The sequence below is a fragment of the Cyprinus carpio genome, chromosome B15 (assembly GCF_018340385.1).
Source record: "Cyprinus carpio isolate SPL01 chromosome B15, ASM1834038v1, whole genome shotgun sequence".
Classification (NCBI taxonomy): domain Eukaryota; kingdom Metazoa; phylum Chordata; class Actinopteri; order Cypriniformes; family Cyprinidae; genus Cyprinus; species Cyprinus carpio.
The window spans coordinates 22,241,257-22,259,824 of NC_056611.1; the positions used below are offsets into that span (position 1 = coordinate 22,241,257).

The 18,568-nt window shown below is 35.4% G+C and overlaps 2 protein-coding genes across 5 annotated transcripts; one reads left to right on the top strand and one right to left on the bottom strand.

Moving 5' to 3' along the window:
* Positions 1 to 82: 82 nt before the first annotated feature.
* On the bottom strand, positions 83 to 11,132 carry lsr (lipolysis stimulated lipoprotein receptor). 4 transcript variants are annotated; one of them, XM_019081577.2, is made up of 11 exons: positions 10,790 to 11,132; positions 8,295 to 8,621; positions 7,816 to 7,935; positions 6,672 to 6,728; positions 5,460 to 5,606; positions 3,643 to 3,840; positions 3,493 to 3,543; positions 3,267 to 3,380; positions 2,656 to 2,944; positions 2,117 to 2,582; positions 83 to 929 (listed from the first exon to the last, which is right to left on the bottom strand). In XM_019081577.2, the coding sequence occupies exons 1-11, from the start codon at positions 10,827 to 10,829 to the stop codon at positions 894 to 896; spliced, it is 1,845 nt and encodes a 614-aa protein (XP_018937122.1). In that variant the 5' UTR covers positions 10,830 to 11,132; the 3' UTR covers positions 83 to 893. The 4 variants fall into 4 exon arrangements, with proteins under 4 accessions (XP_018937122.1, XP_018937121.1, XP_018937123.1 ...); XM_019081576.2 differs by having other exon boundaries at positions 3,252 to 3,380; positions 10,790 to 11,130; XM_019081578.2 differs by lacking the exon at positions 6,672 to 6,728 and having other exon boundaries at positions 10,790 to 11,129.
* Positions 11,133 to 14,216: 3,084 nt separating this feature from the next.
* Positions 14,217 to 18,061, top strand: tmem106ba (transmembrane protein 106Ba). Its single transcript, XM_042739825.1, has 8 exons — positions 14,217 to 14,344; positions 14,915 to 15,107; positions 15,309 to 15,372; positions 15,455 to 15,614; positions 15,786 to 15,926; positions 16,546 to 16,595; positions 16,694 to 16,747; positions 16,965 to 18,061. The coding sequence occupies exons 1-8, from the start codon at positions 14,234 to 14,236 to the stop codon at positions 17,083 to 17,085; spliced, it is 894 nt and encodes a 297-aa protein (XP_042595759.1). The 5' UTR covers positions 14,217 to 14,233; the 3' UTR covers positions 17,086 to 18,061.
* The last annotated feature ends 507 nt before the right edge of the window (positions 18,062 to 18,568 follow it).

Here is an 18,568-nt window from a genome sequence, read left to right on the forward strand (position 1 = left end):
AATAAAAAAAAAAAAATCAAACAATGTAAAAAAAAAAAAAAGTTAGTGTCACATTGATCCCTAACAAGAAAACAAACTTAAATACAATAGAAAAGCTTTATTGAAAATTGACATTATGTGACTGTACAAAAATAGCAAAATTATTAACTACTGTATGACCAAATCTGAGATTAGAGTATTACTGTATGTATAAAAAAAAACTACATTAAAAATTAGCACACTTAGGGGTGTTTCATACAATTTCTTGCATTTGCAAATGTGAAAGAAAAAAAAAATTCAAAAATACAACAATCATCCAGTTGCAGAAACTGCATGATGCCTCAGACTATAGAAACAATAATAGTATTTCAGTCCATACAAAGATCACTTCTTTATGTTACATTAAAATAATTAAAACTCAATACCTGAAAACTTGAAAGGCTATTAAAACAATACTTGAAAACTTGAAAGGATCTATTGTTCATAGTTTTTTCAAAGACACAAATAACCACCTATTAAAGTCTATTAAGATACAGAAGATAGATAGACATATTTGCACAGTAAAAACAACTGCTGATGCTGAGCATCACAGCAGTCATATTTTTTTTGAGTACTTGCTGTTAAAAATGTTCATGGGAGGAACCAAACCATAAAAAGTTCATCAGTTGTATCAAATCTGCCATTTTATATTTATAAATGAGCCTGCATTACAGTGAAATAATATGAACTATTTGTGGATATACAATTTTTACCATTAAAATATCCCATAAAAATTCAAGACATCTGAATATAAACAAAAATTCCTCTCAGAGTTCAAGCCAAAACACAAACACGCGCACAAGTGACATGAAAGGGCAGAGGAAACGCACACAGCTGCATCACTGAGAGACACACACACCATTTCCACCTGAGCATCACACCACCAGACTCTCTCTGCTCACAGCTCCATTCTAGACAGAGAAAACACAGCAGAACTTTGTATTAGTATAAAAATATAACATGACTGAATATTAAAGCATTGCATTCTCTTCTGCTGGGCTTAACTTGACACCATCAAAGAAAAAAAACACTGAATTTCAAATGGAAATATATTTAGAATGTTTTTACAGCTAAATATGGAAGCTTGTTTTGATCATGGTATCTAGTCCAAAACCTAACATGACCAAGTTTTTTTTTCCAGCAGGGCCCTTGACCCCTGACCTGCTGAACTCTGTACCTAGGCACATAATGTAAAATAGCTATGTTACTGACTATTTAAATAAAATTTTGTAGTTGGTTCTTGCCCTTCAGCTGTGAGTATCTCTTGTGTCATTTTGCATACTGGTTTCTTTATAGTATCACTGCTCCACCCTGATTTTTGAATATTTTAATATTCGGCTCCATTTATATAATTACATACATATGTTTACATATAGATTAGGCTACTTCACATTTTGTACTATTCTGAAACACATTACATACTGTCCCATGAAAAAACAAGGTTCAATTGCACTATAATTTAATATCAACTCAATCCGGTAACAATAAAACAGTGGGTTTTTTTTCTGTGTTGTTTATATACTATTCAGGGTTATTATAGTTAACTAAAACTGAAAAAATAAAAATAAAAATTACTAAAACTAACAAATAAAAAAAGAAAATGTAAAATATAAACAATATAAACTGATTCAAAATCCTAATAAAAACTATTAAAAATAATAATAATAGTATCATAATACTAAAACAAGCATGATACTATTATAATATTTATTATAAGTGTATTTCATTTTTAGTTAATTTTAAGTTTTAGTAATTGTGTTATGTCATTTTAATTAAGTTTAGTTTTTTTCCCCAATTTGACCTTAATTCATCTATATTTCAGTTTTAGTAATTTTTAAACTTCAGCTTAATTACTTGAATTAGTTGTCAAGACATTATTTTCAAATTTTTGTTTAAAGTTTAGTTTTTTTCCATCTAATATTTATACTTATTAAAATGCACTTGTTACTTATTAAAATGCACTAATTGATCTTAAATAAGTTTAGTTTTAGTTAACATTAACAACACTAAAGGAAACTGGTAGTTTATCTGGTACTGAAGACCAGCTTGACAAACCAATAAGTTTTATTAAGCACTTTTGAATTTGGCTCATTCTTACCTTTTTTAAGTTGCTCTTCTTGGACGATGCCACACTGTCACTGTCCGTAGTGTAGGCAGGGGGAGGAGGTGGGAAGTTGCTATTATTTCCATGGCGATTAGGGTTTCCGGAAGGCGGGGCGAGCGGCAGAGGTGGCGGTCCGCCGTGTTGCCCCCTGTAGCGGTCAGATCTGTCACTCTCACTATCGAGGCGCTCGCGGCTGCGGCCTCTCTGCTGCTCACCAAGCTTCTTCTTTTCCATGGCTTCCCTGAGGAAGCTGTCATCGTATGCATCTCGACCTCCACGGCCACGATCACGCTCCAGATCCGTCAGGTCATCACGACTACGGCTGCGCCGGCCCTGGAAACCAGCCCCACGGAAGGAGTCTCCACGCCGAGGACGAGCGTCAGGAGAGTAATCACGGCGCCGACGGTCATCGAAGGCACGGTCGTATCCTCGCCCACTGCTGCTCCACTCGTCATCCGAACTGGACAGGGGAAAATCATGGGTTAAGAAGGACTTAATGCATTAATTTAGCATGATTCAATTCAGTCACTCACTCTCTTCTGCCACCTCTACCGCCACCATCTCGGCGTGCGGGAGGATAGTCATCCCTGTCTCTGTAATTGCGGCCGATATCGACCAAGTTTTCCACAGAGTGTGCACGTCCTCGAGAGTCAGCTCCCCGCCTGGGCTCATCCCGTCGGACATGCTGAGAGACGCTGCTGATGGTGCTCATGTTTTCATCCACATCATCATACACTGTGGTAAGCTGAGGTGGTCTGGCCCGACCGCGATTTCGAGAGTCTGGACCATCGTGAAGTGAGCTCACCTCGCTCATACCATCCACTGGAGGACAGATGGGAAAAACAGATTAAGACTGAAAGTGTAAAAAGGTTTTGATAAAATAAACACCCACAAATCATCCACCAACAAAGTTTAAATAGAGTTTAGAATTAGATTGCCTGTGGACTTTCACACACACAAGTGGGACATGTTTGTGAATCCCTTATCCTGTCAAAAATTGGTTGATTTAAATTGTTTTCATGAAGGATCTTGATCCAGGAACATGTCCTATGTATGTCATGTTAAACACCACTTTGTTATAACCCAACCCTCAGAGTGATAAAAGATAGTGCCCATCTCCAGAACTCACGACGACTGTATTTGCCTGGAGCATTCATTGGCCGACTGGGGTCGAGGTTGGCCAGTTCTCGCTCCATGTAGTAAAGCACCCGAGTTGGGTTCCCTTCTTGGTCGGCCTGAACACGGTATCCACTACGGGCTGAAAAACATACCAACATTAGATGTAAAACAGGTGGTCTCAAAGGGATAAAATCACTTAAATGTGTTATAGATGGATCAATGTAGTGACGGTGTGAAGATCTCTTGCTTACTTCCTCCACCATCGTGGTCTTGCAGGAGTGGAACTTGAGATCCTTGACCAACTGTAGTGGGGCGAACAAATGATCAACCAATTACATTTATTAATGTAAAAACAATGTTGTTAAACTGCTGTTCTTAAGGCAAAGAGAGGACGAGTCTACCTGAGCTGGCTCCGTCAAAGTCTCTGCCGTATCCATTGGACAGAGGACCAGCAGCACCCCCTGGCATAGGGAGCATGGGTATGCCTGGCGTAGGTCCGCCAACTCCATAAGCTGGCTGGCCATACATGCTTGAGGCGTAGAGAGTGGCTGCGTACTGACTGGGGACACCAGACTTTACCATTTTTCCAGCCTCATACACTGCAAAGAAGTTAATTTAGCACAAATAATTATTTAAAACAACACAATAACATATAAAGTCTTTTCTTTGAAAATAATTATACATTTACATTTTTTACAACTAATTTGATTAATTCACCATATCATGTATTTAATTACTGTAGATTATATATTTTTAATCAACTGAAAGCCCTAATAAAAACAATTCACACAAAGAGGAATTTTGCAACACTTTTCTGGAACTCATTTTACCATGTTATTAACTGGAAATAAAACTACAACTGAACTAAACCTGAAACAAAAATAAAACAACCCTCTACATTGCGAGTAAATCACTCGCATATGCGACCAAATCTTCATTCTGGCGACTAAATTATGTCTAATATTAGCCAATGGCTTATCAATTCTCAGATTTTACTCGCCAGTGTGTTAGTTGGAGGCTAAGTATAAGTTTAGCACAGATATATTTTCACTCGCGAACACTCTCTGACTGAGGGCTTCAGAGTTTCACAATCCGTCAGGTGATCTCAATGGATGCGGAGCGCACCTGTATTTAATGTACCATAAACTCTAGTGTGAAGGCGTACAAATCACTGTCGCTGTCTCTCACACACTTGGAGAGAGAGAGAGTGAATTGACACGCTACAATTAAACAATATTCTTTGTTGTATTTTCCTGTCAAAATAACGGCGTTCTATGAAAGTCTTCAGCTTTTAAGAACAGCCAGGTTTTCCGGTAGTGGGTGGAGTTAATGCGCAAACGGCAATCTCATTGGCTGGCGCTCACCTATTATCGTCCCTGTTTTGATTGCAGCAAATCAGTTCGAGTGAATGAACAAAACCTGATTAATATTCATGAATCCAGCAGCTCATTAAACATTAGTAATCCTTAGTGTGTTTTATAGGTCTTATTATAATAAACACTAAAATAACAAAATTATCAGTATTTTTGATAGGTTTAATTACTAACACCAATTCAAACATTTTATTTTTTTACAGAAACACTGAATGACCAAAAAAAGCACCACCACCAGTCCAGTTAAAATGACTAATATGCATTCAAACATGGTTATCAAGTTTACTTCTAATTACTAAAGTTCTATTATTAAATAATACTTGATTATTATAAAGCTTGACTGACTGATGTTAATAGTGTACTTTCAGATATTTAAAAAACGGCGCCATTTTATTATATGTGTATATATATATATATATATATATATATATATATATATATATATATATATATATATATATTATATATATATATATATATATATATATATATATAAAACTAAAATATTAAATATATATATATATAAGTCTGGCGAGTAAACTAAAATATTTACTAGCCAATGGCGATTCAATTGCCAAGGTGTCCGTAGAGGGTTGTAAAATCTAAAAAGTAATCACAATAAGAAAGAAAGAAAAAATACTAAATTCAAGCAAAATTACTAAATATAAAAAAATTGCTAAATCAATATCAATACAAAATATATTAGAATATAAATAATATGAAAATAACACTGACAACTTCCTCAGTTTTTACTGCTTTTTCATTCAGTTTGAGTTAGTTAGTTCCTCCCAAACAGGACATTTCTGGCTAAAGGAGAATTGGAAGTGAAGGCGGTGTGGACTCACGTGCACGGGGACAACAGCAGCGCTCCGGGCAGCAGGGGCATCTGACGTAACAGCAGCAGGTATGAGGGCAACACTGACACCAGCAGATACCAATCAGGAGCAACAGCAGCAGGAAGCCCAGGACCACCAACACCACTAACAACCAGTCTGGAGAAGGAGAAGAGAGGGGGTAAAAAATAACAGTTGGTGAAAAGAGACACATCTCATGCATCAGATACTAAAACAGGAGAATGAGGGCATTAAACAGAAACGACTAAAAATTAAAACATGTCTAAATGCGACATTGGCTTTAGTTCTGCTTCATGAATTTCATTTTATTTCTGTTTCACATCACTTATTTTGGTACCCCCCACCCCAATGCTTAGTAAAATGTCATGAGATGAGGGCATTCATCTTCATGTGTGCACATGTCTGTCAGTTCTGTGAGCAAAAATGTAAAAAAAAAAAAAAAAAAAAAAAAAATATTTGACGCACATAAAGAAAAACCAGCCGGACAGGTTTTGCCTCATGATACTCTGCCAGGGCTTGATTCCAGCATGCACCACAACAACATCCTACATGCACAGACACAACATGACTCATGTGCAAACGCAGATCTCAGAAACTATTCCACAATCTGATGGAGAAAACAAACCTTCAAAATAAAATCCAATTTTTCTCTAGTTGAGATCATTTGTTCAGTTAGATTATCCATAAAATCTCAACCAAATTACAGTATTATGCAAATCTAAGTAGGCAATAATATACAGTCAGTTGGCTAACTGTAAATTGCCCTACTTTTTTACTGCTTACCAAATAAATAAATGAATGGATCTTTAATATTGTTTTGAGCTGAAATTGGTTTATTATGTGAGAAGAAAGAGGTTGTGGAGTGATAACAGAGATATGAAACTGGATATGAAAACTGTTGTCTCAAGCATTATGCAAAGATTTAACCACAAAATGCTGCCAATAAGAATCAAGAATTCAAATAAGACCCATAATAATTAATACACAACATAATTTGACAAATAAAAACAAGGCTGTAAGCTACAAAAGTACACTACGTTATAAAATCTAATTTTTTGTCTTTTATCAGCTGGACGCTCAAGGACCAAAGTTGTTGTTTTTCTAGTCTAAGGCTGTAATGAATAAGACCTGACTGTGGCTGGTGAAGGATTCAAATATAGCTCCAAACTTAACCAGACCTCTAGAGAGAAGCATTTATTCTACCTTCCATGATCAGTAAATCAATGCCAGGCAGCAGGTCGGTAGTATTTGACTTTCTCTCTGTGAAAGAAAGACAAAGCCATAATTACTAAAAAAAGGCCTTACGGCATTGGCCCAAGAAGTAAAAACTGCTTTTAAGTTAATAGACTACTTCTACTGCTACTATGATTATTAATATTTGTATTTATTAATGCTGTCAAACAATTAATCGCATCCAAAATAAAAGTTTGTGTTTACATAATATGTGTTTACTGTGTATATTTATTATGAACATTTAAATAAAAAAGACACATGCATGTATATATTTTAAAAAAATATGCTATGTTTAAATATGTTAAATATATTTGTATATATGATACAAATTATATAAATAAAAATATATACATGCAAATATTTTTAAAATATATGCTGTATGTGTGTGCATTTATGTATACCTAATAAAATAAATATACACACATATATTATGTAAACAAAAACCTTTATTTTGGATGCGATTAATCACAATTAATTGTTTGAAAGCACTAGTATTTTCAATATATTACTGCTTTCTATGGCATTAAAGAATTTGCTTTGAATCCTTCACAAGCAAACAGCGATCTTCCAGGTAGAAAAAAAAACATTATAATAAAACAATAATAATTGGTATCACTTTACTTAAAACCTTTAAGTATAATGCATTATAAAGTGGTATTAAATGCTATAATGCATTATAATTATTCATAATGTGCGTTAATACATTATATCTTGTAAATAATTATAACTCAATTTAAAATGCATAGTGTAACAATAAATGTATTAATGTTATAATGTAATAACTGTGGTTACAATTATTCATGAGATTATACAATGCATTATAAGTTGCATTACAATGCATAATTAATATTATAACTGCTTTTATAGTGCATTATACATAAAGGCTTTAAGTAAAGTGTTACCAAATAACTAAATCATAATATATCACAAACAAATAATAAATAAATAAAAAAATTACCAAAAATAGCCAAGAGATCATCAAACACAGCCCTAATTCCTCACATATGCCCATCAAACATGACAAAGTGATTGATTGAGTTTGTGATGAAATCACACATTGAAATGTTTGGGTGTCCATCAATGCGAGTTTGTTTATGAAAAGGTAAACACTTACCAAGCACAATGAGCTCTGTAAAACACTCGCCATTCCCTACAAGGTCCTGGGATGAGCCAACACTACAGACGTACACGCCACTGTCACCCCACGCGGTCTGAACAAAGCTAAGGTCTGCCTCTATATATTTTAGAAAACATAAAATAGGTGACGTTTTAGAGGTGATCATCATATCAAATCATATCAAAATGTACATATTTTAAATCTTTATGGCAGATAAAATGCAGCCAGGCTAAATCTAGCACAGCCTTTACAGGTGTAGTGTTGATGAAAACAAAAATCAAATAAATAAATAAATAAATTATATATATATATATATATATATATATATATATATATAAATATATATATATATATATATATATATATATATAATATATATATATAATATATATATATACATATATATATATATTAATAAAAAATAAATATTGAACAAATAAATAAATAAATACTTTCACAATGTAAAGTCAACTTACTGTTTGTTATGCTGATCTGACGGCCCTGGTACTCAGCTGCAAGTGTGACCGCCGTTTCTTTCGAAGCCACTATGCGAACGGTCCTGGCGCTGTCTGCACACTCAATGTTGGGGTTGTAGTTTGGGTTGGACTGAGCGATAGCATTGTCAGCACTGCTGGGGTTTAATGCAGCTTGGATCGGGTCTCTGCAGAAGGACTTGTATTTCCAGGTGACCAGTGGTGGGTTTGTAGCCGTTGTAGTGAAATCACAGCGCAGTGTGACCGGCTGGAATAATATGACCACGTATCGTGGGTAAGGGCAGATCACATTGACTGCTGTGGTGCAGCCTGTGAGAGAGAAAACACATTTGAATATAACGGCATCCATAAATAAATGAACACAGGGAGATTTAAGACACTCCCATGAACTTAGGCAGGAATTAAAGGGTTACTCCACAGCAAAATGAAAATGTTGTCATTAATCACTTACCCCCATGTCGTTCCAAACCCGTAAAAGCTCTGTTCGTCTTCGGAACACAATTTAAGATATTTTGGATGAAAACAGGGAGGCTTGAGACTGTCCCATAGACTGCCAAGTAAGTTACACTGTCAAGGTCCAGGAAAGTATGAAAAGCGAATGAAGCGACGACAATACTTTTTGTACACAAAGAAATCAAAAATAACGACTTTATTCAACAATTCCTTTCCTCTGTGTCTCTCCAAATCAGCTTAGCACCATTTCGGCAATTCTGAGCAGTACGCAGATGGCCTATGCTCTTCTGTGTTGAATAAAGTTGTTATTTTTGTTTTCTTTGTGTACAAAAAGTATTCTCGTCACTTCATAACGTTACGGTTGGACTATTCTGATGATGCTTTTCATACTTTTCTGGACCTTGACAGTGTAACTTACTTGGCAGTCTATGGGACAGTCTCAAGCCTCCCTGTTTTCATCCAAAATATCTTAAATTGTTTTCCGAAGATGAACAAAGCTTTTACGGGTTTGGAACGAAATGGGGGTAAGTGATTAATGACAAAATTTTCATTTTGCAATGGAGTATCCTTTAAGAATACAGTGGAGATCAAATACCATTCATACTGGACTGAAAGTCCTTTGAGGCAATAACAATAACTCGAACCATGTCAAAAGACATTAAAAGGCTCTTAAGATTTCCTGTAAAAAATATTTCTTAAACACAAGGGAAAAGATTATAATAAAGCAGGTGAACCACACGAAAACTGATTGTGTCAGTGAAGATGTCATTTTTTTAGTCTGCTCAAATAATAAACTGAGTTCTCTTTCGCTTAGAGCTATTGAAAGCATTCTGAATGCTCAGGAAGCAAGTGGTCCACTTGAAAAAGATCTTTCAATCACTTAAATCACTAGTTTTTCACCAGTGAGTCATGATAATAGCTGTGGTTAAATCATCATTCTAGCTGCCAAAATCAGGAGACAGGCTGTATTTATTTGCCCTAAAAGACAAAAATTGCAATAAATGTTTAAAGCAATGTTTAAAGTAACATCTTCAGTAATATTTTCAACTGAATCCGAGTAATATTTTGAACTCAAATCTGAAAAGTATCATCATTTTTGGAAGGAACATGTTTGTATATTCATTTGAACTATTTTTATACTTGGTGAAAACACTTTTGGGGAAGAAAATATATTATCATATCATACATGAGGGTTATGGCTGTTATTTATTAGGAAGTACTGCTAGATGCATATGCATATTCCTGTTGAAAGACCACGATAGGTCTGAAATAAAAGTAAAACACCTAACACACAAGCCAAAGAACAATAGTCTTTCACAGAAGCTACAATTAAACTGTCCTTTCAAGCAAAACTCTTTAATAACACCTTGAAAACGGATACAATGACAGACAGAGGGCCTCTACAAGCACTCCAACCGGCCATCTTGAGCATTGTTTGGGATTACTAAGAAATGGTATACAAACTTTACACACAGGTGACATCATATTATGACGTCAGGTCGTAAGTTGGTGTTAGTTTTAAAAGAGCTTATCAGAGGATGTGACTCATATACAGAACTGTTTGTCTGACCGAAACCACTCCGTGTGAATACGACATGACCACCTCCCACACAATCCACATTAGTTGCTCCCCTAACACCAAACACCAAATGCGCTTAAGCGAATCCAAATAAGACAAAGTGGAACCATTACACAACATGCCTAAACACCTGAAGCAGGCCTATTATATCAAAACTGATGTGTATTATTTTGTACTCAAATCTTATAGATTCTGGTTTCCGTTAGTTACATTTAAACTTGTGAATTTTATGCATAAACAATCATTATTATAGCCTTTGACCACTCATTTTAGTAAATTATTAGACAAATCCTATATCTACTACAGATAGGTCCATATGGCCTACATATAGACTGTAATAAAATAATAATAATAATAATCGATTGATATTTTCTATACACATACAATAATCGACGAAGAAGTGAAAACGGTACTGCATTAGCATAACAAGAAAAAACATCCCTACCTGTGAACAAGAGGAAGGTAAAGATTATACCCTGCGACATATTTTTTTTAATCTTTTAAAACATATGAGATTTAAAAACTTTGATTTCTTCAAAGGTATATAAAGAAAGTCCGAGCAAGTGTCGACAAAGCAGCTGTATTTTCTCAGGCAGGTGCGTCCTCCATTTCCTTCTGCAGTGAAGTATGAAAGTGTAACCCGAAACTCAGGTGAGATCGGCGGGTCCACCGCAAGCTAAATGCGCGTAAAATCATAGGGGTCCAAAAGAGAACAATACTTTGCGTGTTTAAAAATATGGACTCTTATACATTTCCTTTACTTCTTGAACAATAATATAAGGTGTTGTGGAACAGTATTCAGTGACTGCACATCCGGTTTGACGAGATTAACCAAAAACGTTTATTAGTACAACGCCCTGCAATCCACCTTTGGTGAGAAAAATGGTTTAGTCCACTGCCAATCTCTGAAGGCTGGGTTAATAATCGCCAAGATCACTAGTTTTGGTTTTAACTAGAACTGCATTGATACTTCCCATGTCTTTGCCTAGTAACCTGGTTAGACTTTTAAATCTACTTTAACATTTCTCGGTTAACTACTAACATTTTTTGTTAGTAAAACACAGAAGAGCTCATGTGTCTATCATCTTCAGTTTGAAGATGATCACACTTCGTGTTAGGCCTATATAGCCCTTTACATAAGGGAACACTGACATTTATGGTTTTTGTATTTTTTTTATTTTAATTTTAAAGACAGAAGTTCAGTAATTTTTTAAAAAAAAAGTATATTTGAAGATTAAGAAAGCTAAATGCTTTATTTGTAAACATTTTATTTAGGGCTGTAAATCGATTAAAAATTTTAATCGAATTAATTACATGGTGCAGTGATTAATTAATCTAATTACAAACTAAATTTGGCTGTGAAAATACCCACAAAAGATTATTTAATTAAACTCAGAATAACGTTTATTGCAGAGTACTGTATGTATACATGTATGAGGAATTTGTCTTGGTAAATTGGTGCTTGACAAAGACAAAAGAAAAACAAGAATAAATAATAGAACAGTGAGATAAACGATTTTAAAATAAGACAAGTAAAAGCTATACAATAAGAGCAGAAAAAAATCAGGAAGATAAAAATATAAAATACAAAATAAACATGAACATTAACTCTACATTTGTGTAAAATATGTAAAGTGGGGGAGTGCAAATGTTCACAGTTGAATCTTAAATTGTACCTTCCTGAACATTGTGCAAAATGTGCAGCGAGGAGCCAGTGCAAAAGCTTACAGTCTGGGATGTAAGAATATAGCAGCCGGAGTTGTGTGTGTTGATGTAACACATGTGAAACAACAAATGTGTGTGTATGGTGTTCATTTTTTTAATGTGAAGTGTAATGTCCATGGGTGTGAGTGAGAAGCCTTGATGTGTCATGGGTATTGTTGATAAGGACAGTTGCGGATGGAAAGAAACTGTTTTTGTGGCGTGAGGTCCTGGTCCTGATGGACTAGTCCTGAGGACCACAGTCTCTTGCCTGATGAGACCGCTTCAAAAAGTTTGTGTCCATGGTCTTGAGTCAGCCACAATCTTAGAGTGCCGCTTCAAAAAAGTCCTGGAAGTGTACAGGTCCTGAGAATGGAAGGTCAGCCAAAATACCTTATCAGCGAGCAGATGACTTGCAGTCGGCCTTTTGTCTGGAAGTGTACGATCCTGGAAGATGGATGGAGAATGGACTCAGTGATGGATTCAATTGACCATCATTGCAGGCAGGTTAAACTTCTTCAGCTGCCTCAGGAAGTACATCCTCTGCTGCTCCAGGTTGTGCTGATTGCACTAGGTCACCAGATGGTCAATCTCCCACCTATAGGCAAACTCATCCCCATCGGAGATGAGCCCAGCTAGGATGGTGTCATCCGCAAGCTTCAGTAGTTTGACAGACTCGTGACTAGAGGTGCAGCTGTTGGACAACAAGAAGAGGAGAAGAAGAGAAATAACACAGCCTTGAGGGGAGCCAGTACTGATGGTTTGGGGGTCAGAAACCTGTTTTCACATGCTGCAGGAAGTCTATGATCCATCTACATGTGGAATCAGGTACATTCAGCTGGTAGAGCTTGTTCTGTAGCAGAGCCGGTATGATTGTATTGAACGCAGAGCTGAAGTCCACAAACAGGATCCTGGTGTAGGTTCCTGAGGAGTCCAGGTGCTGAATGATAAAGTGGAGGGCCATGTTAACTGCGTCATCTACAGACCTGTTGGCTCTGTAGGCAATCTGCAGGGGGTCCAGGAGAGGGTCTGTGATGGATTTGAGGTGGGACAACACAAGGCGCTCGAATGACTTCATTACTACAGATGTCAGGGCAACAGGTCCTGTGATCCCAGGGATGATGGTGGAGGTCTTGAAGCAGGCTGGCACATGGCATATCTCCAAAGAGGTCTTAAAGATATCTGTAAACACTGGAGACAGCTGGTCAGCACAGTACCTCAGGGTGGATGGAGAAACAGAGTCTGGTCTGGCTGCTTTCCGAGGGTTCTGTCGCTTGAAGACTCTGTTAAAGTCTCTCTCCTGGATGGAAAGAGATGTTCCTGTGATGGGGCTGGAGGGGGAGGGAGCCATTGAGGTGTGGAGCTGTGAAGAGGCCTCAGCTGCTGTGGTGAAGCTGATGAGCTGATGTTCAAGAGGAATGGTATCAGGACTGTCTTTTATATGTTCAATACAAAAATGTTAAATGTAAAGTACAAATAAGAAACCATTGTTTTGGCCTACATTTATATAAAATATATTTGTAAATTATAAATTTCCTCTGTTCAGTGTGTATACTATGACACGTTTTTAATGATTTGTCTGATGACAACTATCATGAAACATGAGGAAATCAATTTGAGAAGTGTTAACCACATGCCTACTTGGTGGTTGAACATTCATTTTGGTTGCACAAACAACTCATGAGTCATATAATTATATGCTTTTTCTTTGTATTGAAAAAGCATATATGTGCTGTTTCTTTCTGCCTGTCCAACCAAATTGTTCCTTTACTGTCTTAGCATATTTGATGAAAGCTGTCAATCATTATGCATGTACATAGATTAAGTAAACAGATACACATTTATGTTTCTCTTACAGACACGCCTATCCACATGCAATCTCCTTAGTTGCTTTGGTATATCAGTTCTTTTACTTTTAAGTTGCAATGTTTTAATTTTTAGTTCTATTCGTGAGCATATCTAGCGCATCGGCATAACAACAGCCGTTCTAGACTAAATAAAGGAAATTAGACCCAGAGCAAAACATTGTACTTTCACAGCACACACGGCCTTCGGACTTGATCTGCAACTATAAACAGTAGGGCGGGGCTTAGTTTGCAAATCCCGCCTTATCCAATATGATTGGCTTGTAACAGTGTCGCGCGTAGCTATCGTCCAATCACACCGTGTACCATCATGGCACTTCTTAATGCAGAAGGCGGGGCTTCTTAGATTTCGGGTTGGTGAACAAACGTGTCGGAGCAGAGTAACGAGCGTCTGTAATTTTATACAAACAGAAGGCAGGACCCTTCAAAACAAGGTAAAAATACACTGACTCCAATCCTATCCACTGTATTTTCATAGCGAACCTTAAATTAAGAATCATTTCGTATGGTGCTTGACCTGTTTTTAGGCCCAGTTGCTCTTACATCACCATCCACGTTCGTTGCGTGCGTGTTAATAATGCTTTTTAAATGCATCGATCTAAATGCGTTAATACGAAGTCAAGTAAGTGCATTTTAATTTTGCATTGCTATACAGTATTAATATTGCGCCTCAAGAACTCGGCCGTACACTGTGTTCTCATGTCACCTGTTATCATTTGCATGCGTATCTGTTTACCATCAAACATTAAGCAGGTTTCATGATCGAAGGATACTTAAAATACATTGTTTAGTTATTGAAAGCTAGAATATGTTGTTTAGACCTACATAATGAGATATTAACATAATTTATATTTTTATAGACAGAATGACATTATAAAACAGCATGCAGTTTCATACTTAGTCATTTGGAAGATATATGCACAAGTTCACCAGAGCATATGTATGATCTTTTATGACTTGCACTGTAATGCACTAAATTTCACCCATGATTTCTTTCTCTGAAGGCAAGCCCAACCATGGGGAAGTCTCTGTTTTCTTTGCCAAAGCAAAAAGAGGACCAGGAGAACCTGACTGAAAACACAGAGTCTCACACTGAGGACGATAAACATGATGTGGCACAGTTTCCCTATGTTGAATTCACAGGCAGAGACAGCATCACCTGTCCTACTTGTCAAGGGACGGGGAGGATACCTAGAGGTGAGAACAGCTCCATCTATCCATTTACCCACCCGTTACTTTATACCACTCAATGTAATATGAACATATAGCTGCAACTAAATGTTTAACAGGAATAAATTATTCTTAAACTTAGTGGTAGCAATAAATTGCTTGAATAAATAATTATTTTGACTTGTAAAGTTTAATTATGTGTACTTCCTATCTTTGACTTTCTCACAGACCAAGAAAACCAGCTAGTTGCTTTGATACCCTACAGTGACCAGAGGCTGAAGCCAAGACGAACGCAAGTTAATTTCAAGATCCGATTCAAATCAGCATTGGATACTATATATTTTATGGCTGACTGTTTTCTTGCTCTATTACAGGACATTGTACGTGTCTTTATCAGTCGTTCTGTGTCTGCTACTTTCTGGTTTGGCTGTGTTCTTCCTGTTCCCCCGGACTATTGACGTCTCTTACGTTGGAGTGAAGTCAGCCTATGTCACATACAATCGAGACCAGCATATAATATATATAAATATCACGGTAATATCTATAGCGAACCCTTTTAATTAGTATTTCAGACTTGTGATTTGTGATTCTGTACTTTGTGTACTTGATCAGATGGGACTTTTGGCAAAGTCAGCATTTTTTGTTATTTTTGTTGCCATGTTTTTATTAAACTGTATTAAATAAGAGTATTTTTGTCTTTCTCAGAATACTCTGAACATCACCAACAATAATTACTACCCAGTACGAGTGGCCAACATCACAGCGCAGGTGCAGTTCTACAAGACTGTGATTGGAAAGTCTGTCATCAGTAATGTCACCAGTATCACCCCTCTGGATATGCGTCAGGTCCGTGTTTATTTATTCAAATAAATGAATTAATAATTAAAGAATAATTGACATTTATAAATATAATAATATTTTATAATTATTTATAAATCATTTTCAATACTGTGTATACATTATTTTTTTTTATATAATTTTTACAGTAATTTATATATATTTTAAATGTAATATTTGGCCTTTATAGCTATTATGTTTCATCATAAACCCAAAAATATTTTTTTTAATATATTATCTGCACAATGTTAACTTTGTAGTAATTGTATCATTAATAATTGAATATTATTAAAACATTAAAAGTAATTTTTGCATTCAAAGTAATGTTTGCTAAAATATGCTGCTCTAAAAACCTAAAAATATTTAGTTAAAGTCTATAATACAACTGTACTAATACATATGCTTTTTCATAATTTTCACAAAATGCCTTACTGTTTCAAGCCTAAATTTATATTCATGGTGAATACACATTTTTGTACTTTTACATTTTTGTATTGAAAATCACACGGCAGTTAAAGCCACATTTCAAGATAACAGAAATAATAAGTGACATGTATCCTCCAAATAAAGGCTGTATGAGTTGGTCACGTGACTTTGTTATCAACTGTTATCAATGTTTTATTTTTAGGTTGATTACACCGTTCCCACCATCATAGCAAATGAGATGAACTACATATTGTGAGTATTTGTCAGTAGGGCCTTACATTATAATAAAAACTACCTTACTGATAGTGTTTTTGAATGATTGTGATGATTGGCTGACTCTGTTTTTACAGTGACTACTGTACCATGCCATCAATTAAAGTGCATAACATTGTTGTCATGATGCAGTAAGTATTCTTTAATGGAAAATCTGACTCCTTTTAAGAATCATTTTCCAAAGAGTTTATGTAAATGAACAGACTGAAAAATCTGATGTTACTGTATTCATTTTTTGTTATTGTATTTAGTGTTTTTCATTTGAAAAGAATGGTAGATCTTTATTAGATAAAATAATCATTAACCAAAATATTATATTTGAATGATGCTATGTTCTCTTCTCTCCAGGACGACTGTAACTGTCATGTACTTTGGCCACGCTGAGCAGGTGTCTCAGGAGAAGTACCTGTATGTGGACTGTGGATCAAACACCACGACTTCACACAGACACATGAGTGTGATACAGTGATGTCCCTCTGTATGACCCACAGTCCCTCATGTTCCCATGTGGTGAAACAAAAACCTGTTCTGAGTGTTACGCATGGCAGAAGATGAAGTGTGTACTGTAGGGAGAGCACGTCAGGACTGATCAGCAAGTTTCAGCCAGAGCGCTGATGTCTTTCTGCACCGTCATTATCAATTCTTTAGCACAGCACTGAAGGTTAAGCTTGGATAGACAGAAGCACTTTAGTATATTTTGGGGAAAGGGATGACAGCGGCAGAATATTTTACATAGAGCTGCAAACACTCAAACCACTTTGACCACTCCGTTACAATTTTACTTTTCCCTGTGCGTTTGTTTTGTAATGTTAAACAGCGTGCTGCAGTTTCCATTATATCATGCTTATTTTTATTGTTATTTAGCTGCTTGCGGAGCAGGTTCTCTTTAGTTTTTTTTGAGTATGGTGTGAACATATATCAACATACCAGCTTTCAGAAGTTCATGAGTTAATGAGAATTTTGTATTAATCCATATTTTGGATTTTTCCAACCTCTAAGACTGCAATTTTATTTTAAAAAAAAATTATATAAATATATATATATATAAATCCACAATTTCTGTTCAAAGGGAAATTTAGATTGAAGGACCAAACTATTAAAAAATAATAATATTAAATAAATAAATATAAATTTACCTCACCAGGAATACCATATTTATTAAGAAAAAAAGAAGGAAGGTTATTAATTTTGTATTATAAAAATGGATTTCTGTTAATTGTTCATCAAGCATTTCTTCTGTCACATTTTAGTCAAATGCAATTATAATTTTTCTTCTTTTTGGTGTTTATTTAGCTCACTGATAACTTGGATGGTTCTCATTCACTTTAACCCTTTTGCTTGTCTTGTTTTGTTGGAATGGCACTTTTACATCAAAACATTTTTTGAAATTGTGTTTATTTAAATGTTATCTTGGGGAAATCAATAAATTACATTTCTTCGATGAATTTGTGTCCATATATATTTGGTTCTCAAAAGATTTTGTTGGCATTTAGGCACACTGCCAAGATCACGTTTTATTAAATATTATATTTTTTTATTTGTATCATTTTACAGTAGTGTTCATGTTGTGGTGAGTCATATTAGTAAGGACTGAATAAATAAAACGCAATGTCTATTTAATCTGATTACTTTGTGGTTTAGCCTGAAATAACACATTTTTGTGAATCTTTTTATTAATATAGTCAAGTCTCTTATGCTTTGTGTTTACAAAACGAATACATAAACGAATGTTAATTTTGTATAGAAAAGTGTGGTTGCTGCAATAATCCACAAGATGGCGCATACAAGATATGGTACTTCAATACAGGGATAGACAGTGAGGTATAACACCATCGGGAGATTTGGGGTTGAAATAATGTCTACTAAAGGTTAGTAATGTAAAAAAAAAACCTTTTATTTTTTGGACCCCCTTAATTGTGGTAGGTGATTAAAAAAAAAAGACATTTAACCAC

Bases quoted from the DNA above. Each gene is read 5' to 3' on its own strand.
- lsr (XM_019081576.2), bottom strand. From the start codon at position 10,829: ATGTCGCAGGGTATAATCTTTACCTTCCTCTTGTTCACAG. The intron at 7,936-8,294 runs GTAAGTTGACTT...TAAAATATATAG, and splicing joins TCAGATCAGCATAACAAACA to AGGCAGACCTTAGCTTTGTT. The intron at 2,583-2,655 runs GTGAGTGACTGA...TCCCCTGTCCAG, and splicing joins GGTAGAGGTGGCAGAAGAGA to TTCGGATGACGAGTGGAGCA.
- tmem106ba (XM_042739825.1), top strand. From the start codon at position 14,234: ATGCAGAAGGCGGGGCTTCTTAGATTTCGGGTTGGTGAACAAACGTGT. The intron at 15,615-15,785 runs GTAATATCTATA...TGTCTTTCTCAG, and splicing joins TAATATATATAAATATCACG to AATACTCTGAACATCACCAA. The intron at 16,596-16,693 runs GTGAGTATTTGT...CTGTTTTTACAG, and splicing joins AATGAGATGAACTACATATT to TGACTACTGTACCATGCCAT.